This window comes from Microtus pennsylvanicus, chromosome 18, assembly GCF_037038515.1.
Source record: "Microtus pennsylvanicus isolate mMicPen1 chromosome 18, mMicPen1.hap1, whole genome shotgun sequence".
NCBI classification, from domain to species: domain Eukaryota; kingdom Metazoa; phylum Chordata; class Mammalia; order Rodentia; family Cricetidae; genus Microtus; species Microtus pennsylvanicus.
Window position 1 is genome coordinate 16,923,800 of NC_134596.1, and position 27,012 is coordinate 16,950,811.

General features: G+C 46.9%; 1 protein-coding gene across 1 annotated transcript in view; it reads left to right on the forward strand.

Moving 5' to 3' along the window:
- Window positions 1-2,650: 2,650 nt before the first annotated feature.
- The window catches only part of Adamts17 (ADAM metallopeptidase with thrombospondin type 1 motif 17), a 315,038-nt gene continuing 290,676 nt past the window's right edge, over window positions 2,651-27,012 (forward strand). The window contains exons 1-3 of the mRNA XM_075952745.1: window positions 2,651-2,803; window positions 3,154-3,524; window positions 14,891-15,056. Coding sequence (XP_075808860.1) covers window positions 2,728-2,803; window positions 3,154-3,524; window positions 14,891-15,056 — 613 coding nt within the window. The 5' untranslated portion in view covers window positions 2,651-2,727. The remainder of the gene's footprint in view (window positions 2,804-3,153; window positions 3,525-14,890; window positions 15,057-27,012) is intronic.

A 27,012-nucleotide genomic window follows, 5' to 3' on the forward strand; every position in this document is an offset into this window, starting at 1 on the left:
GCATCTATGTGGCCTTTGGTGGGAACATTGGCCATGGATGTCAACACCGAGCCTGACTGGAGTAGGACCACAGATATGGCCCTCAGTAGCAGCCCAGGCCTGGATGTCACCATGGTCCCGGGGAGCAAGGAGGCCATGCTCATCAGTCTGTTCCTCACTGCCTTCGCTTCTTCAGATCTGCCTCTTTCCACAGCACACGAACCGTTCTGCTTCTCTTTCCCATTTCTCCACTATGCATTTGCTTATCATAATAGTGTCGACTTGCCTGGTGCCTTGTGGCTCTGGGCAGGCCCGTGGATGTTTTCGATCAGTCCAAGCCCATGAGAACTCAGGTGGGCCTGTGGTTGTCTTTCAGCTGCCTGGGCTATATGTTTAATTTTTGAGACACTGCCTCTTCCAAAGAAACTGCAGTGTATACTCTCCCACCTTGAACGGATCCATTTCCCCAATACTATACCAAACAACTATCCATTGTAGCGCTTGGTTTTAGAACGTGCAACAGATACCGTGAAATCCACGGCTGCTCTGTGCTTGAGCTCAGTGGAGCTCTGACAGTGGCAACAAAGCATGCTTGACCTATAAAGTCTAGTGACAGAGATCTGATGACGCTTCCCTGCTCAGTCTTGTCTTTCAAAGCATCCTTGATTATGGAAGACCACTCTGAGCGACATCTGTGAGAAAGGAGACACACACTCAACTGTTGCTTATCCAGCGACTGTTAATTAGTACTCTCTATACATCAGCAAAGCCTGGGGTGCCGGGCACATGCGCGCGCGCACGCACACGCGCGCGCGCACACACACACACACACTAGCAAGACAGGATTATTTAAATAACGGAGGCCTTCCATGTGCCTTCTCTTTCTCACTAGTAAGAACTTTTTAACATCTGGCCCTTAATCATTGTTGCTGTTTTTAATCTACCCCACATGAACTTGCCGAATTGAAACCGATCTGGACAAGAAAAACCAAGAGGGGCATGGGTTTGGTGTTTGCTTAGCACATTTGACAGCTGGAGTGTGGTGGGGTATTCACCCCGGAAGACTTACAGGAGTCGTCTTTGAAACATCAGATTTGGTCAATCATTTTTTCTTTTACTCATGTATTCAGTAGATGTAACCAAGTGCCTACGATACACAAGGCATCTCTAAGGCCCTTGTTTCTATTTCCAAGGATTGTCCAAGTTATTAGAAGTCTACACCCCAAAGGGAGGCAACCTAGCTTAGCTCCTTGATCCTCAGAGGAGAAACAAAAGATCTCTGTGGAGAAAAGCATGACCCTGGACTATCACTACAGCTAGCTGCTGTGTATTCGAGTACAAATAGGATAAGCTTCTCTTTTTCTTCCTATTTTCCCTGTAATGATTGAAGCCGTGGCTCTGGTACCCAAGTTCTCAAAACTCAGAGTGAGGCAAAGCCCTATCATAGCCGCCAACAGAACCAGGCCCATGCTGGAACCAACTACAGGTGCCAAGCAGTAAGTGGCAGCCACTGGGACACCCATAAGATCTGCACCACTTTCTGGGACAAGCCTTTGTGGGGGCTAAGGCGACCTACCAGGGCACCACACTCGGGGAAGACCACAGTGTTCAGCTCACCTCTGGATGCTTTCTGGTAATGTAGATGAACCCTGTGCTGAGGCCTAGATGCTGACAACCCAAGCAAAGCCGTCCATAGGGGTCGGTCACATTTTTGATCTGAGAAAACAAAACAAGCAAAAGGGGGTAAGCTAGGGAGGGGCAACTGTGACTGCAGTGGAGACCCTTAGGGTCAGTCTGTGTGTTACCTGTTATGGAAGTCAGTGGATTTACCTGTAGGAGCAGCTGAGGGAATTATCCCGGAAATACGCACTTGTTCTGTTCCTGAAAGATGGGGCTCAAGATGAGGCTTTGCCACTTAGTTCCCCAGTGTCCTGATATGCAAATCTCGGCTAACATATCTTCCTACCACCCTCGGTGGGCTCTTGCTGATAGCAGAGTCACACTTGCTCTGAAGTCAGGGTCACAAATCCAAGCCATGGCTCTTGCCAAGCCAGAAACTTGCTGGGGAATTTAAACACTGAACTTCTGTTTTCCTCAGTTTCCCAGTCTTCAAGGGAGTATAATCATGCGCTCACCTTTCTGGTTTCTGTGATCATAAAGACCGAAGTAAGTGTGCAGGGTGTGTGGAAATACAGCCATCAGGTAAGAAGGCAGGTGTGCCAGAAACTCTTCTGGGCCTTTCCAGACCAAACAAATCCGAAGTTGGAGTCACTTAAATACATAAAGAATTTGATTTCCCTCCGTCCCTCTCTCCCTCCTTCCTTCGAAACTGGATAGCCGCCTCAGAGGTGATCTCCCAATAGAAGACAAACTGAAGACTAGGCTGGTGTCCTCCCAGCCGCTCCAGGATTCTGCAGCCGGGAGTCGGCTCGCGCCTGCCACCTGGTGTCACGTCCCACCTACTGCCTAGAAACCACGTGTAAGAAAGTGCTTACAACCTAACTACGCACGTTGGTTTCGACCGGCTCTAACCAATAAGGACAGGGAAGGCGGGGCAGAGGAAAGCAAAAGCCCAATCACCTCCTACTTTCCAAGGAGAAGGTGGGGCTTGGTATTTACCATGTTGGGTTTGTCCGCAGCGCTAATTACTTTTTCCAAAGGCTGCAGGGCTTCACTCCGGCTGGCGTCGCCGCCTCGCGCGCCCTTGCTCTGCCACTACGGTCTTGGGGGCTGCTGGTCCCGAGTACCATGTGTGACGGCGCCCTGCTGCCCCCTCTCGTCCTGTCCTTGCTGCTGCTGGTGTGGGGGCTGGACCCGGGCACAGGTAGCGTCGCTTGCTCTCGCGGCCGGCCACCTTCCCCGTGCCCTCCCGAAGCATCCTGGCGCCCCGGTGCAAGGGTGGACTGCTGACAGCATCACCGGAGGAGGAGGGCGAAGGCCGCGGCGGGGGGAAATGGGCTCCGATATCCCCTCAGCAAGCTGTTGGCGCGCCGTCCCCTGGGGTGATCGGGTGGCTTCGCCGCCGGCTCTCAGAGGCCCGGCTCGGGGAGGGAAAGGAGTGTGGGGTCACAGCTGCACGATGTCTATGGAGCCCTGAGAGCCAGCGCCAGAGCCGCCACCGGCAGGAGGTCTGGTGGCCAGGCGGATGCTGACGCATGTCCTCTCTCCCCGCAGCTGTCGGCGACGCGGCGGCCGACGTGGAGGTGGTGGTCCCGAGGCGACTGCGCCCCGACGACGTGCACCTGCAGCTGCTACCGGGAGTAGCGGGGCTCCGGCAGTGGCGGCGACAGCGAGCATCTCTAGGTGGCCCTCGCGCCGGGCCAGGAGAGCGCGCCCTGCTGCTGCACCTGCCGGCCTTTGGGCGCGACCTGTACCTGCAGCTGCGCCGCGACCTGCGCTTCCTGTCCCCGGGCTTCGAGGTGGAGGAGGCGGGTGCCGCGGGGAGCAGCGGACACCCTGCCGAGCTGTGCTACTACTCCGGACGAGTCCTGGGCCACCCGGGCTCCCTCGTCTCCCTCAGCGCCTGCGGCGCCTCCGGCGGCCTGGTACTGCCCGCGCCCCCTATGGGTCTGCTCTGCCCAGTCTGTTGCGTCGCCTGGGGGTGGTCCCGCGGAGGGCTGGGCGGGAGAAGACCTTCCTCCCAGTTTCCCTTACTTGGCCTTCCAGACAGTGCCGTCTGAGCAGAGGGGACACAAGGGGAGGCCTGTCCCGGCTTCTGTTACGTGATGAACCTGGCCGAGGTGGGGTTGCACTGAGAAATTAGCTGTAGCTTTCCTAAGGGAACACGTATGAAACTGTCGGGGCCCGCTCGCCCAGCATCTGCACATGTGTGGGTGTTACGCACATGTTATGGGAAAACACTTTGGTGTCTATTTCATCTGTCTGAGGATGGAGCAGTAATGCACCTCTCTATCCTTTCAGTCTTTTAGGGCCCCCCAGCCAGGCCATGGTTAACTTTACTTCTGTTAGCTGGAAGGTAAAACCAAGAGCGTGCCCTTATTTCCGTACCCCATAGCAGGCGGTTGTCTGGATCTACCCTCAGTGAGAACTGTGGGGTGCTCACCTGGCCCAGGCTTAAGCCCTGTTCTCAAGCTTCCTCTTTTCCAAGACTTTGCCTTGCTGGGTTTGCGACACCTGTGGCAAGTACACTGCGAGGCAAAAGGGGTTTAGGGTGCTTTTCCCTGTTTGTGCGCACACTTGAACACTTGGCTACGTTGGTGTCAAGCCAAATTCTTCTCTGCTTCTCCATGGTGCCCCCAAGGAAGGCACGTGGCTGGCAGATGGGCTGTCCCCGAAGAGCCTGGCATCACTTGTTTCTCTGTAGTTTGTCGCAGTGCCTCTGAGATAGAGGTTTCTGATATTGGTTTGTTTTGTTTGTTGTTTTTTTGGCAGCCCTCCCTGGGCCAAAGAGGTTGTCTCTTCGCTTACCTTGTCTCACCCCTACAATTCTCCAGCCTTCACTTACACAGCCAGGAGCAAGGCTGGAAAATCTGTAACTCCAAAATGAATCTCTCTGAGGGTTCTGCGTTCTTAGCACCGGGCTGGGGCTGGGGGGACCTGTAGATATAATTTCCTGGGAGCCGCCTAATTTTCAGGAATTTTCTGAGTTCCCACTTTTGGGTATGGTTTACTTTTTTGCTTAACTGGGCGAAAGGCACAGATTGTGGTGGGGCCTGGTAGGTGTTAACGTGGAACAGGGTCAAAGAGTGTGGGCTGTGGGCACGGAGGCTTAAGTATGAGTGGGAAAAGCTCAGATCGCTGTAGGACTCAGGTCAGAGCTGTATCATGTTCTGGGAGGGACTCAAAGGCCCACATCATTTTTCCTGTTTTTGCCAAAGTGTTTCAAGGCTAGGTCACATCCCTGTACTGTACATGGAAACATCTGAATCCCATTTGCTGCGGTTTCCTGAGTTTCTGGAGAGGTCAGAGTTTATACTTCTTGGTGTAAAGTTTCCAGCGAGGAGCTATCTGTGAAGGAGCCCAGGCTGGAAATCTGGAGAGCATTGATTGAGAGTCCTCACAGAATGATTGCAGAGCCTCCTCGCAGATGGCATCTGAGCCAGCTTTTCAGGAAGACTGCGCTGCCCTTCGGCACCATGTGAGGGCGCTGTGCCTTAGAGAAAGGAACCCAGCCAAGACGGAGTTCACCCCTAGCCAGAGGCGGGTGGACTTCTAAGTCCTTAGATTTTTCAATTCCAGTTTGAGGAGATGCTGCTGTTGTTTAGTCTGCCTTCTCCATCGTGTTCCTGCAAGCTGCACATTGGACACTCTCCCCGAGTTCCACGTAGGCAGAGGCTGAAAGACAGACGAAAGAGGCACGGCTGGGAGCTGATCAAGGTGGTCCTGGAACACAAAAAGAAGAAAGTCTTTGACCTTAAGCTACCTGAGATTGCCCTGCACCCCATCTTTGGGTTTGTGGTCCACCTAGGTGGATGATAAAAGTTGTGTCTGTCCTTAGAGCATGGTAGAAGCTTTCTTAAGTGCGCAGTTACGGTGTGTGTTTGCCGGGATAGTCTTAGCTGCAAGGCATGGGCAGGGAGCATCGTCCAATGATAGCTCTTGGTAGTTGTGGGTAAATAGGCTATTTCAAAAACCTTCTTGTATTGAAAGAATCCTGTTGAGTAGGGGTTGCCGACTTTTCCCAGCAAGGAGCAGAAAGTGAATACATTTCCAGCTAGTCTCAGCCATGCCTTCTCAGGTCAGGACCGCCCCTTTCGAGGGACAGCAGCTAAGGGAGGTATCTAAGAGTGGCTGAGGATGCTGGGTAGCATTTTGGTCATTAATTCATTTTGCCACAGCTAATGTCTACAAACGGCTGTGTTTGCACAGCAGCAGGGGTAGTGTGAGCTCTGTCTGTCTCCATGGCGTTTATGTGGCTCGTGCTCAGAGATGTTGGGGGTCTGTTTAAAAGGCGCTAGGTCACCCGGATGGAGCCCTGCTAAACAGCCTGTGGGGCACAGTGTATAGTCGCCCCCTCCCCCGCCCCTCTCCGCCCCACCCCTTGGCAGCAGACAGAGGCGTGGGCCTGTGGTGTTTCCCCTTCTTTGTCTTATCAGGAAGAGCTATGGCAGCTGCACTTTTTGGATCTTCAAAGACCCCTGGCCCAAGGATTAATTGTTTTCTGTTTCTGCTGCCTCATTTTATTTACATTTCAGGGAGTCTTTAGATGTAGCGTAGTTTTGGAAGGATTCCTGTAACCATGGAATTGGAAAGCAATGAGCTTTTGGCTGGTGGAGAAGGTATCTATCTCTCCCTAATGAATTTACCCAAGCCTCCCGTGATTAGCACCAGGTGATGTGGTGGGGGGCAAGCAGAATTCTAAACTGCACTTCGTGAGTAGGCAGGACAATGAGGGTGGGAAGAGGGGCACTTCAGGAAGAGAAAGAATGCCCATCTCAGCAAAGGCTCTTGGTGGCTTGTCTAAAATGAGTGGGCGAGGAAGGCAGAGGTCTCAGGGGAGGTCTGAAGGCTGCCACTGAGTCAATGGACTGAGCAGTGGCTGCATTTCCTCTCAAAACTCCACAGTCAGAATCTGACCGCACAATCTTGGCTGAGGTCCGCAAGGGTATACTCTAGGGGAACTGCGGGGCCAGAAAGGACACCAAAGCATTCTGACTGCAGAACACTAAGTGGCCAGGTCCATTCCCCAAGCCACCCTAGAAGGACCAAGAAGAGTAGAGTGCCCCCCGGCAGACCTCTTCTTATACTGTACAGCCTGGCGTCTCTGCCGTGCAGGCTAGACATCGAGTTATCTCGGTGACCACCTTTGCTCTGACTGGCAAACCTAGTGCCATTTTTGTGACACACACATTTGTGTGTGTGTGTTTGTGTGTGTGTGTGTGTGTGTGTGTGGTCTTTTACAAACAGTCCTTTCTCGGAGGCTTCTCCTGCAGCCTGTAGAGAGTGTGCGCTTTAGTCTCCAGGAGAAGTGTGTGCAGATGGGAGCCGATGGGGACTGAGGCTCCCCAGCCAGGGAGTGCTCCAGCAGCAGCTGAGTTACAAGAGGCTGGCCTGCGGTGCATGCTTTTCTAAGGAGGGCAGCTGGCAGTCACGGGGCCTTGGAATCAGGAGACAAACTTGGGATGCTGGCCTTGCACTTTACAAGATAGCATTATCCAGCTGTCTGTGGTTGGTCCATTGCTTAATTGCCCGGTTTTCTAACTCAAAGTCTCTTTGTCAAGTACAGCCACGGAGGACTTAGTTTGGGCAAAACTTTTAGAGTGTGTGACTTCTCGAAAGGGATCCGATAGGCCAGGCTGCATTATAAGTTGTGATATTGACACGGACAGATACCGCTGGCCATGTAGAGCATAAATACGCTGAGAAGTACAAAGCACATTCTTAGGTCTTCGTAGACCTAACTGTGGATGCAAGAGGTAGGGATACAGGAAGAAGGACCGAAGACTGCTGCGGAGTTTGGGACTGAAGGTGGAAGAATTAAAGAGTCTGAATAGAAAGTTCCAAGGCCTCTGGCCTCCTCTTGGGAGGACATTCACACAGTCTCAGAGTGACTTCTTCTGCTTTGTCCTCTCTTCTCTGCCCTCCAAGCTATTTGTACTTCTGTTGTCCCTCTCAGGAGCTTCACCCCCACACAGCTTTTCAGAGCTTCCCGGAACCTGTTAGGACGCCAGGCTCTGGCTCCTTTCTGAACGTCACCTAGGGGGCTCAGATTTCTCTTTGAAATTCTACCAAGTGGCATTATTTTATAGGAAGAAAACCTCGAGGTGGTGTGTGTGTGTGTGTGTGTGTGTGTGTGTGTGTGTGTGTGCACGTGTGCATGCATGCATGCTGGGATTACATGCCCTCCCCTTTAGCACCTTCTGAGGATCAAATTCAGGTCTTCATGCTTGCAAGATTATCTCCCTCCTAAGCCATCCTCACTAAGCAATATCTCCTAGCCTGACTGCATTCCTGAAGCATGTTCCCCGAGTGCTGAATGGCAGCAATGGCCTGACCTTGGCTGTGTGTGACAGGAGATGTTCCTGCAACCTTTGGATCTGGATCTGTGACAATTACAGTCACTGGTTGGCCTTTCTCAGGGGACAGAGGTACACTTTTCTGGTCAGGTACGCAAATGCGTGGTCCTGTTTTTGTCATTTAGGTAAAGAAACTGCCTGGTCCACTGAGACTGAGACCTTGAGCAAGTCCTAAACTCTTTGAAGCTCTCCTCACTTGGCTTGCTGTTGATGGAATAGAACAAGACAGAATCTGTGAAAAAAGAAAAGATAGAATCCATGAAATCTTTCAGTGAGAGCCTGGCTTATTAAGGCTTAAACCAGGTTTCCCCTGTAGCTCTACAGGTCATTTCCAGTTACAACTCAACCAGTCAGCAGAGCTGGATAGATCACCATTCCACACCTGCCATGTGCAGAATGCTTGGGTAGGCCCCTATCAAGCCTCAGGGATAAATGCAACCTAGCCCTGCCTGAAAAAATGGCCCCATATGCGTGGAAGGAAGACATACTCCAGCCAGGGAAGCAAGAGCATATTCTGGAAGATGAATACTGGGACCCGGCAGGGTGGAGCCTCAGTCAGAAGAGGGTTGGAGCTGAAGGGAATGGATGTCATATTCTAGACAGAATTCTAGAAGAGCGATGGCCAAGCTACCAAGGTACATCCTCCCAAGATGAGGGACCTGTGAGTTGGTTGTGGTGGTTATTTGTGCGTGGGGTTGGTTATTTAGGGGATGATGGGAGATGAACTTAAAGCACATGTGTGGTCCGACGTGATGGCACACCCGATGTCAATCTGTGGCTTGTGAAACTTCCCTGAGCTGAGCAGAGACGCTTGCAGGGATGGTTAAAGTGATTGCTGAACCCTACCCACAGGCCATTTGTGGGTGCTGTTGCTGCCGCCGGCCCAAGTTTACACTCAGAGGTCGAGGTAAGAAAAGACTTTCTAACAGCTGTCTGGGGAGTCAGACACTGGTGAAAGCACGGTGGGGAGGACAAGGGGGGGGCCCTTGGGATGACAGCTCCAGGCCTTTGATGGGGGAGATGACCATGGGAAGGATGACAGCCACACAAAGGAGACTTCCCACAGCTGGCAGCTGGCACTCCTTTGCAGCTGTCCGACTGCAGTGAGCAGAAATGGAGAGACCAGCAAGGGGCTCACATTCTGAAGGACTAATGTTGAGAAGAAGCAGGTGCCTGCATTCAGGAGTTAACCCTTTGTAGATGTGGCAGCAAGATGGAGGGGACAGGTTAGAAAGGCCCTTGTGTCTGTGTGTGCAGGGAGGAGGTTGGGAAGGCTCCCATGTCTGTGTGTAGGAAGGATGTTGGGAAGGCCCTTGTGTCTGTGTGTGCAGGGAGGAGGTTGAGAAGGCCCCATGTCTGTATATCCAAGGAGGGGGTTAAGAAGGCCCCCATGTCTATGTATGTGGAGAAGAGGTTGGGAAGGCCCCCATGTCTGTGTGAAGAGGGAGAAGGTTGGGAAGGCCCCCATATCTATGCATACAAGGAGGGAATTGAGAAGGCCCTTATGTTTGTATGTGCAGGAAGGGGTTGAAAAACTTCCTCACGTGCAGGGTGTTGGTTGGGGTGCAGAAGAGGTCTGGGTCTGCCAGAGTCTAAGCTCACTAGAGCATCAGAGGCCGGTGCAGAGGCAGGCTTGACGCCCCAGGAGAGCTGCTCGGTAGACACTGCCTTGCCCATACAGGAAGCACACTTGCTGTCCATTGACTCTGTCCTCAAACTTCCTGTGCCACCCAGCTCAGTGCAGAGGAGACCCAGGCCCACTCTGGTCAGCCCAGGAGTTGCAGCTTTCTAAAGAAGGGCTGGGGGCTTCCTGGGCACTTGACATTCCAGCATGACCTTAGGAGGAGGATGCTGTCAACTGTCACCTGGGTTCACACACCACCCTGGGCGCCTGCTCCCTGACTCTCTTTATTGTAACTGTACCTCCTGGTCATGCTGAGCTGCGGCCCTCATCCTGTTAGGAAGCGAGAAAAGCCTCTCACAGACTTTCCAAGGCAGGAAAGCTAGTCCTGTTTGGGGGAGGTTCTAAGGTAAATAATGCCCTCTCTCGGGAGGGCAGAAGTGGCCCAAAGCGAGGACCCAGCACAAAACGAGTGTTGAAAGTTAACCTTCCAGAGCAGGTTCTACCTGCTGCATTTTATTGACCCATAATTCTTTTATGTGGGATTCCCAGTCTAGCCAAATGTAAGATTTCTTTATTAAGAGCTTTTCTCTGGGGGATGTTATTTAAAGCGAAGTCACGTGCTAGTATGTCTCTTGTTGGCCTTTCCTCTCCCCAGGCTCTCCCTGCAGGGGCTGTTGGCGGCCTCCTGCATTGGAGCGTTGTGATTCCCGGAACACAGAGGCTTCGGGGAGCATTTCAGTGTGTCGGTCTGCCCACCATGATGGCTGGAGACTTGGAATAGGCCAGAGGAATCCCTACATAGATCTTGGGGTCACAGTGCAGTGTTACAGCCCACTTGTCATGGATGGCCCAGGTTGTAAATCCAGGTGCTGCTGGACATCAAAGTCAAGGCACCAGGTAGTCTGGAGCTCCACGTGCTGTTGAAAGTTACCATGGTGGTTCCTGTCTGTGACTGTCCACTGGGTTTCCCGATGAGATTCAAAATGAGTATCTGTGCTTGTGTTCTATCTGTCCCTTCTGGAGCGGGGTCTGGATGTCAGGGCTCTTTATGTGACACTATGCATCGTGTAGCCGGGGATGACAATCCCTAGTCAAGGGCGCTGTGGGCTATCTAGTGACATCTGGGACTGTTCATTTAAATTATCTATGAAATGTGATGTGGCAGACTTGAGAAAAATCAGGAAGAATAGTTCTAATCTTGCCTCCGTGGAACTGACTGTTAGGTTGGATAAAATGTCTGATAACATGAGGGCAGACATTGGACTGCTAGGAAGGGGGCTTAGGGAAAAGAGTGGAGGACACGGAAGGCTAAGGAGGGCTTGTGCGTGCTTATGGGTAAGATTGTGGGTCGGGGACATAAGTAGCATATCAACTCTTTCGACACAAATTGTCTACATTTATGGGACAACAGAGCAGCTTATCCCTGGGCCTATGCCGATCAGGCGAGTGTTAGAGACACACAAGGAGCCCCCAGATGATGAGACTAAGGCCCAGGGAGGGGGAAGCGGTGGGGCCTTTCTATGACTAGCCCACAAGCTGGACACTTCACGGAGCTGTTTCTCTTATCTACTTGTCCTAGTCACGCCTCTGCCTGACTGTCAGGTCCCTCGGGGACCAGGAGCTGCCAGGTACGAAACAGCTGATCTCCCCTTTGCTCATCCAGCCACTGCTCTCTAATTGCAGTGGAAGAAAAGCTGCACTGGGACCCCCCCAAAGAAAAGATGCCCCAAGAAATGCCTTTCCCCAAACTAAAAACTGAGTATGTGTGTGAAGGCTTTCCCACCAGAGTGACATCTCTGGCTCTAAAACCTTGTGATCTAGCTGCTGCCTGATTTCCACACACTGCATGGGACGGACAACTGGCTTTGAAAGCACTGGGGACTGGAGCTGGCTTTGGCCTCCCGCAGTCAGAGTGCGTCTAGAAGAACCCAGCCTGTCATTGGAGTTGAGGGCCAATTGTTATGGGAAGAGTGTTCTGTACTTGAGCCTCTTTTCGCGCTGTCCACCACAGCCCCTCTTTACTTCACACTCTCCACACTATTTCTATTTGAGTCAGAAAACTCAAGTTTTTGCCTTGGGGGGGGAGAGGGGGGGAAGAGAGAGAGAAGTTGACTCTGTCTCTCCTGTGGGCTGTGCACTGCTACTTGGAGACAGTTTCATTTAGGCAGTAAAATCAGTGAGTTGTTCTTGGCAAAGGTTCTAATGAAATGGAAACCTTGAGATTTGCTTAGAGCTGGAAGTACGGTCTCACACTGCACGTTGGGAAGGACTCTGGGCTGTAGGTGATCTGAGGAGTTAATCTGATTTGCTCTCCAAGCACTGCAGAACTTAACTATCTCATTTGGCTTGAGGAAGAGGGTCCCGGGCTTGAGATAAAAAGAAGTTACAGCGCTGTGCAGAGGACAGTATTTTCAAACTGCCCACCAGCCCAGAGGCATCTGGTACTATTGAGGGACTTGCTAGAAGGGCACACTGTTGAACCAACTCCAGATCTCCAGGGGATTCTGCTGCATACAGTTTTGAATTCCTGGTTCAGTATGTTGAAGTTGTTTCCTTGTACGAGATATGCATTCATGCTTTGGGGACCAGAGGTCTACTCTGGGCATTTTTCCTTAGATGCTGTACACATTGCTTTTTTATGAGCTGTGATCTCTCTCTGGCCTGAAACATACCAAGTAGGCTAGACTGACTGGCTAGCAAGCCTAGGGACCCTTCTGTCTCTGCCTCTTCCCCAGTATTGGGGTTATAAGCGTGTGCCACCATGCCTGACTTTCATGATTGTGTGGCAAGCTCTTTACTAACTGAGGCATCTCCTCATCCCTGCCATGGCTTTAGATGTAGAAGGAAGGAAGATAAATAAGAATGAATGAATATGTGTGTGTGTGTGTGTGTGTGTGTGTGTGTGTGTGTATTGGTTATGTGTGTGAGTGTGAGTGTGTGTGCATGTATGCATGTGTCTACACGTGCCTGTGCAAGTGTCGCTAAGGAGGATCTGCTTCATCTGAATCTGTGCTGGCCAAGGCAGTCCTGATCAGGAGAAGGGATGCGGCATAGATCAGTGTTTAGAGTGGGTCCTTTCAACTCTGGCAGCTTCAGCTCCTTGTGAGAGGTTTGTCTCGTTTTACTGACTGTGCATAGGAGGGCACCCAGCAGGTACCCCAGGCAGGAGACACAAGCTGTTTCAGTGCCATTGGCATTATCTCCCAGGACAGTCCTCTGCATAGCCCCACCCCCAATTAATATTTACTCTATTAGAATGATAAATTAAGCTGGAGACTGAGGGAGGTGATTTCTGTGAGTTCTAGTCCAGCCAGGGCTACATATGGAGACCCTGTCTCAAAAGGAGAGAGAAGAAAAGTGACAAATTAAAAAGTTCTACTTTTTAAGTTTTTAGTTTGATTTATAAATCTTACTGGACAGCATGTATTTGTATTCACTGTTAAGAGGATTTTGAATTGTATTTAGGCTCATTTACAAGTGTGTTTTTTTTTCCACCGTTAAATATTTAGTACTGTCTTAGAAATTTATCACATTCAATTTTACGTTCAAGTTCTTTCGGCTATCTGAAAGCAAGCCTTTCTCTCTCGAGTATGAGAGTACATAAATCACTCTTCTTAGCCTGGCGGCCTGGACTTACAGATACAGGATGATCTGAGCTCTCACTACACACTCCGATACTACTTCTAAGATGAACATTTATAATCAGAATAAAATACCAAATCTGTGAGATAGTCTCTCGGCTTCTCTAAAATGTTGCAAGTTTGGGGTGGAAATTTGCGAGTCTCCACTCCCTGTCATTAATGCTACCCATGGAACTGGTTCTTTTTTGTCTTGGTGTTTAGTTCTAAATGTCCTCAAGGAAGGACAAGATACATTTTCCCATTAGGAATATAGTGTTCTCCCCCATGGTTTGAAGGGTGCCTCCACGGTTGGTCACCACACTACCCCCCTTTGCACTTTGGAGATAGGTTCTCATTTATCCCAGGCTAGCCTCAAACTCTTGCTCCTCGTGCCACAGTCTCTCGAACTGGAATCATGTGTGCCACCACAGCGAGTTCAAATGCACTTTATCAAGATCCATGTAATATGTATGAGTGTTCTGCTTGCATGTATGCCTATGCACCACCTGTGTACAGTGCCCAACAAGGCCAGAAAAAGGAGTTCGAGTCCCTAGAACTGGAGTTAGCAGACAGTTGTGAGCCGCCATGTAGGTGTTGGGAGATGAACCCAGTCCTTGCAAGCGAGCAATAAGTGCTCATAACCCTTTAGCTGAGGCGAGCCATCTCTCCAGCACCTCAAAAGGACTTTTAGCGGGTGGTTTTAGGGCTTCAAATGTAGCTTGATTGTAGAGTACTTTTCTAGCATGTCATAGTCCATAGCAGGTATAACCCCACGTGTGTGTGTGTGTGTGTGTGTGTGTGTGTGTGTGAGAGAGAGAGAGAGAGAGAGAGAGAGAGAGAGAGAGAGAGAGAGAGAGCGATCAAATGACATAAGACCTGCAAGATGGTTTAGTGGGTAAAGATGTTTTGATCCCTGAGACCAACAAAGTAGAAGGAAATAACTGGCTCCCCAAAGTTGTCCTCAACCTCCTCATGCATGCTATAATGCACTTCTATGTCTATGCATACATGTGTATATGCATGTGTGCATATACGTACATACACACTACATATAAGCAAACAATAGTAAACTAGTCCATCTTATCTGAAATATTGGAAAATAAATACAAGGGCACATATCTGTATCCCACAGCAGTTTTAACCCCACTGTGCTGGTTTCACGTCAAGTTAACATAGGTTAGAGCCATTTGGTAAGAGGGCCTCTCAATGGAGAAAATGGCCTCACCAGATTGACCTGTAGGCAGTTGTGTCTGTAGGACTGATGTGGGAGGGCCCAGACCATTGAGGGTAGTGCCACCCTGGGCTGGTGGTCCTGAGTTCTATAGAGAGCAGGCTGGGCAAACTAGTAAGCAGCACCCCTCTGTCGTAATCTCCCCATCAGTTCCTGCCCTGACTTCTCCTGATGAGGCCGTGATCTGCGAGGTGAAATCAGCCCTTTCCCCCACACGTTGTTTTTGGTCCTGGTGTTTTATCCCAGTCACAGAAATCTTAACTAAGACACTTGCCCGTCCAAACCTCCCAATATAACCACTCAGCGGGATATTTGTAAGTCAGGTGGTGACTCACCGTGGGCCTCGGTGACAAACGGAAGGATAGCACTAACCTAGACATGGCAAACCAGAGCATTGTCAATTTACTCTTGGGCCATGAGCTTGAGGGTGACCAATGTCTTGTTCTCTCCTTCCGGGTAGGTTGGCCTCATCCGGCTTGAGCAGGAGCAGCTGTTCATCCAGCCCCTCAACAACTCGGGAGGCCCATTCAGTGGAAGGGAGCACCTGATCAGGCGCAAATGGTCCTCTGCCTCCAACCCGTCTCCCGAGGTCGAGGAACCCAGGCAGCCCTGCAAAGTCGTGACAGGTGAGTCTAGGCAGTGGAGGGGTCGGAATGGCGCACACGTAGCTGACACCCTGTGGGCTCATGTGCGGTGAAGGGAGAACTTGCCTTCTTTGGGCCGTCCCTTGCCACATGATGGCAGGGATATAGTTCAGAGAAGGACTTTATTGGTCGATGTCCTTACTACTTGAACATCATGGAGTGATGCATTCAGATTGAGATGGCTACAATGTCACCCGATGATAGAACCTTATAGGACCACAGCTGTATTTATCAGCTATTGTTAATAGAAATTGCTGTTGGCATATGAGGATATTTTGAAAGCTGCTCTATTGTCCCCAAAGCCACCTTCTTTCTGTGTATATTAGTGTTGACATTTCAGAAGCCCTTTGAGAAGTTTTATATCTGAAAAGAACCCAGGATCTCATTGAAACAGAGCCTTAGTTTTCTGTTTTGTTTTTGCAAGATAGGGTTTCTCAGTGTATCCCTGGCTGTCCTGGTTTGTAGACCAGGCTGTCCCTGAACTCAGAGATCCATCTGCCTCTGCCTCTCAAGTGAGGGGATTAAAGGTGTGTGCCTTAATGACCAGCTTCAGAGCCTTAGTTTTAAGCATTAGGAACAAGTAGAAAACAGAACACCTTATTACCAAGCACCAGGTTAGCAGCCTAGCTGGGATACAATTTTCCCTGGTGAGCCCCTAACTCCAAGCTTACCTGCATTTTCATACATTGGTCCTCAGCCTCAGATGCAGTAGTGAGAGTTGCCTGGGCAACCTATGAAACCCTGGGCCAGCAACGTCTGCAGTGCCTGGACCTTTTCAGTATATATATCATCCAGCATCATGTCAGACCTGTGGTGTCTAGAGTGTCCTAGCCTGATCTAGTCACTGGGGATTCAGATACATGATCATGTATGAAAACCACTGCTTAAAAGGGGCTATTTAGGAACTGGGGAGATGGCTCAGTTGGTAAAGTACATGAGACACATCATGAAGACCTATAACCCACATAACGAACAGGGTATTGGAGGTGCATGTCTATAACGGGGGGCAGGGACAAGTGGATTCCCAGAGATGGCTGACCAGTTAGCCTTGCTGAATTGGTGAGTGCCAGGTTCGGCGAGAGAAGGTCTCAGAAAATAAGGGGGTATCAATAAGGTAGTTGCCTGCTGTAGACCTCCAGTCACCGGAATCCACATTGAGCACACACAGATACACCCCTTACCCCAGTGTCATTTACTTAGCTGTGGGTTATCAGGTATTTAAGACTCTTTCACGGTGCTGGGCCCCTATTAGTCTGCTTGGAAATGTTCCCCGGCACGGGTGGATAACCTGCATTGTCCGGGTGGCGTTTCTTCCTGGGCTGGGACCTGCTTCTAGAGCTCTGGGTTTGTCTTTCTATGCAGATGCAATATGACTCAGTTTGGTGTTCTAGTGACTTTGGAACTATGTCAGGATTGCTTTGCAGTACAGCTCAGCCATTGCCGAAGCTTGCTGTTACCCTTGTGCTGTCCGCCTGTGGTAAAGCTGGTTAGCAGTGACCGTGATGAGTAAGTCCAAGGAACAAGAACGCTGCCCCAATTACAGACCTCAGCATAAAATAAACAATCACTAAAATACCCTTTAATGGTATTCAGGGCCTTTTGACTCATGGGTATGAACTTTGTAGGTTGGTTTCATCGGATCATTTTTTTCCCCCATTGTCTGCTTTATAGTGAGCAGCTGTTTATGGTAGTAAATGTGCGCTGTCTGCAGCTGATCTGCATGTACAGGTTCAGAGGCTGTGACTTCACTATGTTCCTTCTCAGACCTATCTGCGTGTTGGCTTCAGCTGGCGAGCATGGCCAGCTACTCGTGTCTATCTGATATAGCTTGTCTGGAGCATAACCTGGACATCTGACCATGACAATCCCAGGTGTTTATAGGAGGAGGAAGGCAGCTTGTTTGTTTCTCCACTGCTTAGCCGCGAAATAATCACACAGAAACTATATTATTTAAATCACTGCTTGGCCCATTAGCTCTCACTTCTTATTGGCTAACTCTAACATCTTAATTTAACCCATTTCTATTAATCTGTGTATCATGACGTGTCTGTGGCTTACAAGGTAAAGTTCCATCCAGCCAGTGGGGCTATATGGCTTCTTCCTGACTCCGCCTCCTTTCCCCCAGCATTCAGCTTAGTTTTTCCCGCCTAGCTAAGTTCTGCCTTGCTATGGGTCCAAAGCAGTTTCTTTATTCATTAATGGTAATCACAGCATACAGAGGGGAATCCCACATCAGATGGTACTAGCATTTGCCTGGTGGTGGACACCACCCACTGGCAGAGGTGTTCAACTCTTTGATGTTGGGATATGTGGTTGTTAATCTGTAAGTGTATTGAGGATATCCATCGTTATCTTGGGAAGCATGTGGCGTGCAGGTTAGACACTCCTCCAGAGAATACTCAGCAGGAGAGCAGCGTCTGTGAGTCATCGAGAGGGAATTTTCTCAGACAAGAATCTCCACATAGAGCCACATAGTGACATGCAGGGCAGATGGGTTTTTTTTCTCCTCACTCAAGCCAGCACCCCATCAGCTGCCAGTCTGTGACCTTCAGCCCGGCATGTCTGCCAGTGAGCTAACGGGATGTTTATCTGATGACCTGCTTCCATCCTCTTCGAGGAGGGACAATTAGAATTGCTGAGCAAATCGCAAATGGTGCTTGTGTTTGCATTTTTGGGCTCGCAGCTGGTTTTGGAACACGCTTTGGCCTGCTTAGCCATTAATGGAGGAAATAAAATGCACGATCAGGGTGGGGTGGATGTGGTAGGAACTGTGAGCAGCTATGCAGGCTGCAGAGAAATCTCTGAATTTTCCTCAAAAACAAGTTTTTCTCTCTTTCTCCCAAATCTTATAGCAGCTTCCTCCAAGTGGCGGGAGCACAAGTGTGTAGCTCAGATAGAATACACGCCTCTGGAGGTAGGGCGTGACACTGAAGACAGAAATGTACCTGGATTTATTTGGTCCTTTTGTTTTGCATGACATCCTCAGTCCGTGCTTCTACCATGTTGAGAATGATGCTGGGTCTTTTACTGGACTTAACTATTAAGACTTTTCTCATTCGGATTAGCTTTCTAACCCTGGGCTGTAGAACTCTGGGAAAATTAACTTCCTGGCACACTAACAAAGTGCCTCCTTGAAGTTTTCTATAAAGGGTTATCAGATTAATCCCAGGGTAGCATGTTCTGTCTAGCTGAATAAAGTGACTATAGGTTAACTGAGCCTTTATTTATTTATTGACCCTTTATTACTTGATCCCTAGACTTGACCCCAGAGTAGCTCCTTCAGGTGAGGAGGAATCTAACAGGTCTTTCCTGAGTCTCTGAACCTATCTGAAAGATGGACTTCAGTAACTATCTAGTAGCTTGTGTCTGGATAGCCCAACACAGCCAAGGCCCCCACGGGGAGAAAGAACTTCCTTCCCAGAGATGCTACTGAGCTTCCATTTCTGGGAAGCTTTGTGGGCTCCTGGTGTGGGCTGATGCTTTTCCCTCCCAGGAATTTCTTTTTGAAACTCCATAATCTGATCCACAAAAATAAAACTCTAGTTTGCAACATGGCAAGGATAGATGGGGTCTACAGACTTCTTTGTTTTGGGTACAATCATGAAGGCCCCCCCTTTTCTGTTGTTGTTTTTTTATTTGACAGCTAAAATGGCACTTCAGATATGCTGAAATGCTCCTTGAATTTTAAGTGGTCACTTTGACCTCAAAACTCTGTCTTTTTTTATGTTTAATTTCTCCATGTTCAATCTAGAACCTTCCACAGCTGTCTTCGAGGCATCAAGTACCAATTTGACTTCTTTACTGTGGGTGGTGTCACGTGCGTGTGGTAGCAGTAAACGAGAAGATAAGTTTGCAAAGAGGCATTTTAAAAACAGGAATTCATCACGGTTTTGAGTGATGATGAGCTCATTAGAATATAAGTCTGCCCCAGACCACTGAGGTATGTTTACAAAATTCCGTTATAACTGCTTTACGTAATTATTAGATGTTTTCTGGTGCATATATAGTAATATAAAATCATCTTTGATGACTGTCTAAAAGGTTCTGTGACTTTTTTAGAAACTGTGTATGCTAATTGATATAACATTTACATGTCTAATCATGCATATATATGCTAATACATAGCTGGTCAGGAATTGGGCTTCATCTCAACTAAGATTCATTAGTAGAAACAAAAGCCATCACTGGCCTGGGCTCACAGGGTTGATGGGAGAAGCAGGAGGTAGGACTTCAGGTTAGGTGTGACCTATCTTATTTTTTATATAATCTCTTAGTCCCCAGCTTTCCCCTCTCAACTGACAGAGGCAGCTCCATGCGGGAAAGGTCTTCTACTGAACTGGGATATGAGGTAGGCTGGTTTGGGTTACTGTCAGGTTACTGCTTTCTAATGTATGGAGTCAGGATCTTATCAGCTTCCGGAAGCGTGCAGTTCCCAGTCCCCTGGTGACTCTGTGGCACTTTCCTCCTGCACTCTCTGCCCTGGCTTCCAGCAGGCTATGATGCTCTAGGCTTAAATGTGGTGCTATTTAGGCTTATGCATGCTCACCTGGGGCTAACCCCACAGTCGATGATGTGGCAGCTTCCTTGGTTCCCAGCCTGGGGGTGTCAAACTTCCTTGTCACAGGAGTCTCATGTCAGATATCTTGCAAATCAGATATTTATATTATAATACATAGCAGTAGTAAAATTACAGTTATGAAGTATCGATGAAATAATTTTATGGTTGGGGGTCACCACACCATGGGGAACTGTATTAAAGGGTCACAACATTAGGAAGGTTGAGAACCACTGCTCTAGACTTTGAGATGTTAGCTCATTGGTTAGAGTTTAATAATTAATAATAATAATGACAAATGATAATAGACAATAATATATTATTTTTTCTGATTGTGCCCGGTGTTTATTGTTGGAAACAGTGGCCTTTTATGTTTTGTATTTTATCTGTGATAAGAAACTTGAAGAAACGGGTGGATGCTGGAGAGGTGGCTCCCCAGAAAAGCTTTGCCATGCTAGCATGAGGGCTGGAGGCCAGGCCCCCAGTACCTGTATGAATGCCAGATAGGCATAGTGGTATGTGAGACTAGCTATATTGGTGAGCTTGGGGTTGGAGTGAGAAACCCTGCCTCACTATATGTGGTGGAGAGTGATTGAGGAAGAAATTGTATGTCAACTTCCGGCTTCCACACTCACATGCATAGACATGCATATACACCTCTCCACCTATATCCGTACACATGCATATACACCTCTCCACCTATATCCATACACATGCATATACACCTCTCCACCTATATCCATACACATGCATATACACCTCTCCACCTATATCAACATACATGCATATACACCTCTCCACATATATCAACATACATGCATATACACCTCTCCACCTATATCAACATACATGCATATACACCTCTCCACCTATATCCATACACATGCATATACACCTCTCCACATATATCAACATACATGCATATACACTTCTCCACCTATATCCATACACATGCATATACACCTCTCCACCTATATCAACATACATGCATATACACCTCTCCACATATATCAACATACATGCATATACACCTCTCCACATATATCAACATACATGCATATACACCTCTCCACCTATATCCATACACATGCATATACACCTCTCCACCTATATCAACATACATGCATATACACCTCTCCACCTATATCCATATACATGCATATACACCTCTCCACCTATATCCATACACATGCATATACACCTCTCCACCTATATCAACATACATGCATAAACACCTCTCCACCTATATCCATACACATGCATATACACCTCTCCACCTATATCCATACACATGCATATACACCTCTCCACCTATATCCATACACATGCATATACACCTCTCCACCTATATCCATACACATGCATATACACCTCTCCACCTATATCCATACACATGCATATACACCTCTCCACCTATATCCATACACATGCATATACACCTCTCCACCTATATCCATACACATGCATATACACCTCTCCACCTATATCAACATACATGCATATACACCTCTCCACCTATATCAACATACATGCAAATACACCTCTCCACCTATATTAACATACATGCATATACACCTCTCCACATATATCAACATACATGCATATACACCTCTCCACCTATATCAACATACATGCAAATATGCACATATTCCATACACAAATGACAAAAATGGAATTAAACTGTTACTTTGAGTTTCTCCAATTCAGTGCTTTAATACTTATTTATATATAATTTATACAATGTTTTTCTATGAACACTAAGAGGAGATGCTAATAGTAAATAATTATTATGCCACAAGAAACTCACGGAAGGCTTGTGTTAGAGATTCAGTTCCAGTCCCCTTTAGTAAGACTTATCGCGGTACGTCTGCCTCAGTCTGCTGGGGCTTCCATAACAAAATGCCAGTCCTTGAGTGGAGCTCAAACCTCTCCACACTTGTGGGGGCTGGAAGTCCGAGGCTAGTGGTTGGCCAAGTTGGTCTTGCTGAGGCTGCGAGAGGTACTCTCTCCCAGTCCTTTCTCCTCGGTTCACAGATGCCCATCTTCCCTCTGTGTGTCTTCTCAGGGACCCACTTTGATGACTTCATATTTTAGTTACTTTCGGAAAAATGTCATTTACTAATGCAGCTACATTCTGGGGCCCTGAGGATTGGGGCTTGAGGAGTTGGGGACAGGAAACAATTCGGGCCCTTCAGCCTCTGTCTTCTCATCTAGAACATGGAACTTACCACGGCATGTAGCTTAACCATTATACAGAAATGATGAGAGCTGCCTTGTCTTCTCCCAGTCATTGCTGGCCAACGGTGCAAGTGAGGGTGGATCTACCCCTGTCACTACTGAGAGATGTGACTAAGGGCACTCTCACGATGCCTGGCTGAGAAAGGAGACATGTAAGCATACATACCATGGTTGGCTTGCTTCCTTTGGAAACAGTAGAGGAGCTTGGAGATCTCAGGCAAGGTTGGAACGACAGCCTTGCTTTGCCTCATCTACAGCTGTACAAGGTCTTCTTGGGCTCGTGGGAAGGCTGAATCAGTGTGTACTGTTTACTACTTAGCCGCTGTAAACAATTGACTATTAATACGGCTACCATGGTTAAATTATCCATATGCTCATTCTTCATTGAGGCAGCATCACTCCAGTGTCCTGCTCCTAGATTCAGTAGACAGGAAGGGCCCCCATGGAGCATTTGAGCTGGGATCCAGAGGTTCTCATGGCCCTCCTTGGTCCTGTCATCTATCTCATAAGTAAATCCACAAAACGAAACAAATAAAATCTAAGGTTTTGTTTTTCAAGATTGGAAAGTTCCCTTGCAGATCTGAGGCTTAAGTTTTCCCCTCCCTAGCCTAAGGCAGGGTGGGAGGAAACTAACAAAATAAAGAGTAACATTTTTAGTAACAGAGTATCAGGCAAAGACACCACACAGCAGAAACACAGAAAGACCCGCTCCCCATTCCCTGACTTAAGCCGTGTTAACAGCTGGCCATAATTGTTTCAGAGAGAAATGAGCGTTCCTGCCCTCATACTTTCCTCTGAAGCATTCTCTAGAGGTTGCCGTGCTGATGCTGGTGTGATTGCTTCATAACCTGCTCTCTGTATAGAAGGGTAAGCTTCCTGTTGTGGCTTTCCTATTTTAGAGTCTGCATAAATGGTTTCCTACTATGCAGCTTACACTTACCATTCGCAGGGATGGTTTCCAGCCTTACCGATATTGAAGAATGCAAATCAAGTTCATTCATGTCATTGCAGAAGTTTGCCTACCAGGCTTTTCAGGGAGTTAGCTTTTTCTTCCCTACTGCTTTTTGTTTTCTACTTCTTTAATTTATAAATTATACTTATGTATATTATTTGATTTTCCATTTGTTGTCAATTTATTCTATATTCAAATGAAGTCTCAGTGTATTACCCCAGCTAATATGTCATTCTTGGGCTCAAATGATCCTCCTGTCTCAGTTTCCAGAGTAGTTGGCACCATAGGCATATACCATCATGCCTAGCTCTATTTATCTATTTATTTATTGTTTTTGTTTGTTTGTTTGGTGGGTTGGTTGGTTTTCCGAGACAGGGTTTCTCTGTGTAACAGTCCTAGCTGTCCTGAAACTTGCTTTGTAGACCAAGCTGGCCTCAAACTCACTGAGATCCGCCTGCCTCTGCCTTCTGAGTGCTGGGATTAAAGGCGTGCGCCACCACTGTCCAGCTTTATTTTTATTTGATTTGTTTATATTATTAAAGGTTTATGCATTTATGTTCGTGACTGTGTTAGTATACATACATGAATATGTATGGATGTGTGCAAGCATGTGTGTGTTTGTGTGTAGAGGCCATAAGAGCGTGTAAGGTGTCTTTCTCTTTCACTCCCCACCTATTCTTTAGAGGCAGGGTCTCTTTCTCTGAGTCTAGAGCTTGCATTTTTTCAACCAGACTGGAAGCCAGCAAGCTCTGTGTCTCCCTCACCCCTGGACTTGAGATTGTTGGAGTGTACAGGATGTCTGACATGTCATGTGGGTGCTGCATCCCAACTTTGATCTCACTACTGAGCCATCTTTCCCTCCTTCCTTCACCCCTCCCTCCCTTCATCTTTTTTTATTGTTTTTGTACAGCTATATATTTTTCTCTACTCCCCTCCTTTCCTCTCCCCTCTCCTTCTACCTTCTCCCAAGGTCCCCATACTCCCAATTTACTCAGGATATCATTTATTTTCTACTTTGCATGTAGATTAGATCCACATATATCTATCTTAGGGTCCTCATTGTTGTCTAGCTTCTCTGGGATTGGATTTGTAGTCTGGTTTTTTCCTTGCTTTATGTTTAAAAACCTCTCATGAGTGAGCACATAATGATATTTGTCTTTCTGGGTCTGGGTTACCTCACTCAATATGTTTTCTAGATCCATCAATTTGCCTGCAAATTTCAAGATGTCATTATTTTTTCTGCTGTATAGTACTCCATTGTGTAAATGTACCACATTTTCCTTATCCATTCTTTGGTTGCGGGGCATTTAGGTTGTTTCCAGGTTCTGGCTATGACAAACAATGCTGCTGTGAACATTGTTAAGCACATGCCCTTGTGGTACAATTGAGCATCCTTTGGGTATATACCCAAAACTGGGAATGCTGGGTCTTGAGGAAGGTTGTTTCCTAATTTTCTGAGAACTCGCCATACTGATGTCCAAAGGGTCTATACCAGCCTGCACTCCCACCAGCAATGGAGAAGTGTTCCCTTTACCCCACATCCTCTCCAGCACAAGTTGTCATCAATGTTTTTGATCTTGTCCATTCTTACAGGTATAAGATGGACTCTCAGAGTTGTTTTGATTTGCATTTTTCTGATGACTAAGGATGTTGAGCATTTTCTTAAGTGTCTTTCATTCATTTTAGATTCCTCTATTGAGAGTTCTCTGTTTAGATCTGTATACCACTTATTTTTTGGATTATGTGTTCTTTTGATGACCAATTTCTTGAGTTCTTTGTATACTTTGGAGATCGGCCATCTATCTGTTGTGGGGTTAGTGAAGATCTTTTCCCATTCTGTAGGCTGCCATTTTGTCTTGTTGACTGTGTCCTTTGCTTTATAGAAGCTTTTCAGTTTCCGGGGGTTTCATTTATTATTTGTTTCTCTCAGTGTCTGTGCTACTGGGGTTATATTTAGGAAGTGTTCTCTTGTGCCAATGCATTCAAGTATACTTCCCTCTTTTTCTTCTATGAGGTTCAGTGTGGTTGGCTTTATGTTGAGGTCTATGATCCATTTGGACTTGAACTTTGTGCATGGTGACAGATATGGATCTATTTTCATTCTTCTACAGGTTGATATCAAGTTATGTCAGCACCATTTGTTGAATATGCTTTCTTTTTTCCATTAAATTTATTGCTTCTTTGTAAAAAATCAAGTGTTTGAAAGTGTGTGGATTAATATCCGGGTCTTCGATTCGATTCCATTGGTCCTCCTGTCTGTTTTTGTGCCAATACCAGGCTGTTTTCAGTACTGTAGCTCTGTAATAAAGTTTGAAGTCAGGGATTGTGATGCCTCCAGAAGTTCCTTTATTGAACAGGATTGTTTTGGCTATCCTGGGTTGGTTTTTTTTTCCTTTTCCATATGAAGTTGAGTACCATTCTTTCAAGGTCTGTGAAGAATTTTGATGAGTATTGCATCGAACCTGTAGATTGCTTTTGGTAAGATTGCCATTTTTACTATACTAATTCTTCCTACCCAAGAGCATGTGAGGTCTTTGTACTTTCCGGTGTCTTCTTCAATTTCTTTCTTCAAAGATTTAAAGTTCTTGTTATATAGGTCTTCCATTTGTTTGGTTAAAGTTACTCCAAGATATTTTATGCTACTTGTAGCTATTGTGAAGGGTGATGCTTCTCTGATTTCTTTCTCAGTCCCTTTATCATCTGTGTAAAAGAGGGCTACTGATTTTTTTGAGTTATCTTGTATGCTGCTACATTACTGAAGGTGTTTATGAATTTTAGAAGTTCCTTGGTAGAATTTTTGGGGTCCCTTATATAAACTATCATATCATCAGCAAACTGTGAGAGGTTGACTTTTTCTTTTCCAATTTGTAGCCCCTTGATTTTCCTTTGTTGTCTTATTGCTCTAGCTAGGACCTTAAGAACTATATTAAATAGATATGAAGAGAGTGGACAACCTTGTCTTGTTCCTGATTTCAGTGGGATCTCTGTGAGTTTCTCTCCATTTAGTCTGATTGGCTGTTGGCTGCTGTAGATTGCCTTTATTATGTTTAGGTATGTTCCTTGTATACCTGCTCTCTCCAAGACCTTTATCATGAAGAGAGGTGTTTTTTCAAAGGCTTTTTCAGCATCGAATGAGATGTTCATGTGGGTTTTTTTTTCAGTTTGTTCATATGGTGAATTTCATTAACAGATTTTTGTATGTTGAACCATCCCTACATCTCTGGGATGAAGCCAACTTGATTCTGTTGGATGATTTTTCTGATGTGTTCTTGGATTTGATTTGCCACTATTTTATTGAGTATTTTTGTATCAATGTTCATGTGTGAGATTGGTCTGTAATTTCTTTTCTTAGTAATGTCTTAGTGTGATTTGGGTATCAGGGTAATTGTAGCTTCATAAAAAGAGTTTGGCAATGTTCCTTCTGTTTCTTTCGTATGGAACAATTTGAGGAGTATTGGTATTCTCTGAAAATCTTGTAGAATTCTGAACTGAAACCTGGGCATTTTTTGGTTGAGAGATTTTTTGATGACTGTTTCTACTTCTTTATCAGTTACAGGTTTGTTTAATTTGCTTATCTGGTCTTGATTTAATTTTGTTAAGTGATATTTATCCAGAACATTTTCTATTTTGTTTATGTTTTCCTTTTTTTTGTGACAGGGTTTCTCTGTAGCTTTGGAGCCTGTCCTGGAACTAGCTTTTGTAGACTAGACTGGCCTCGAAGTCACAGAGATCCACCTGTCTCTGCCTCCTGAGTGCTGGGATTAAAAGCATGTGCTACCATCAGCTGGCTTAAGTTTTCCAATTTTGTGGAGTACAAGTTTTCAAAGTATGTGCTAATGATTCTCTGGATTTCCTCCATGTCTGTTGTTATGTCCCCCTTTTTGTTTCTGATTTTGTTAATTTGGATATTCTCTATCTTTTGGTTAGTTTAGATAAAGGTTTGTCTATTTTGTTGATTTTCTGGAAGAACCAACTCTTTGTCTCATTGATTCTTTATATTGTTTTCTTTGTTTCTATTTTGTTGATTTCAGCTCTCAATTTGATTATTTCCTACCATCTCCTTCTCCTCTTACTCCGCCTCTTATTCCTCCTCTTCCTCCTCTTCTTCCTCCTCTTTCTCTTCTTCCTCCTCCTCCTCTTCCTTCTTTTTTAAAATATTTTTTATAATCCTGTTGCTTTCTCTCTCCTTTCTT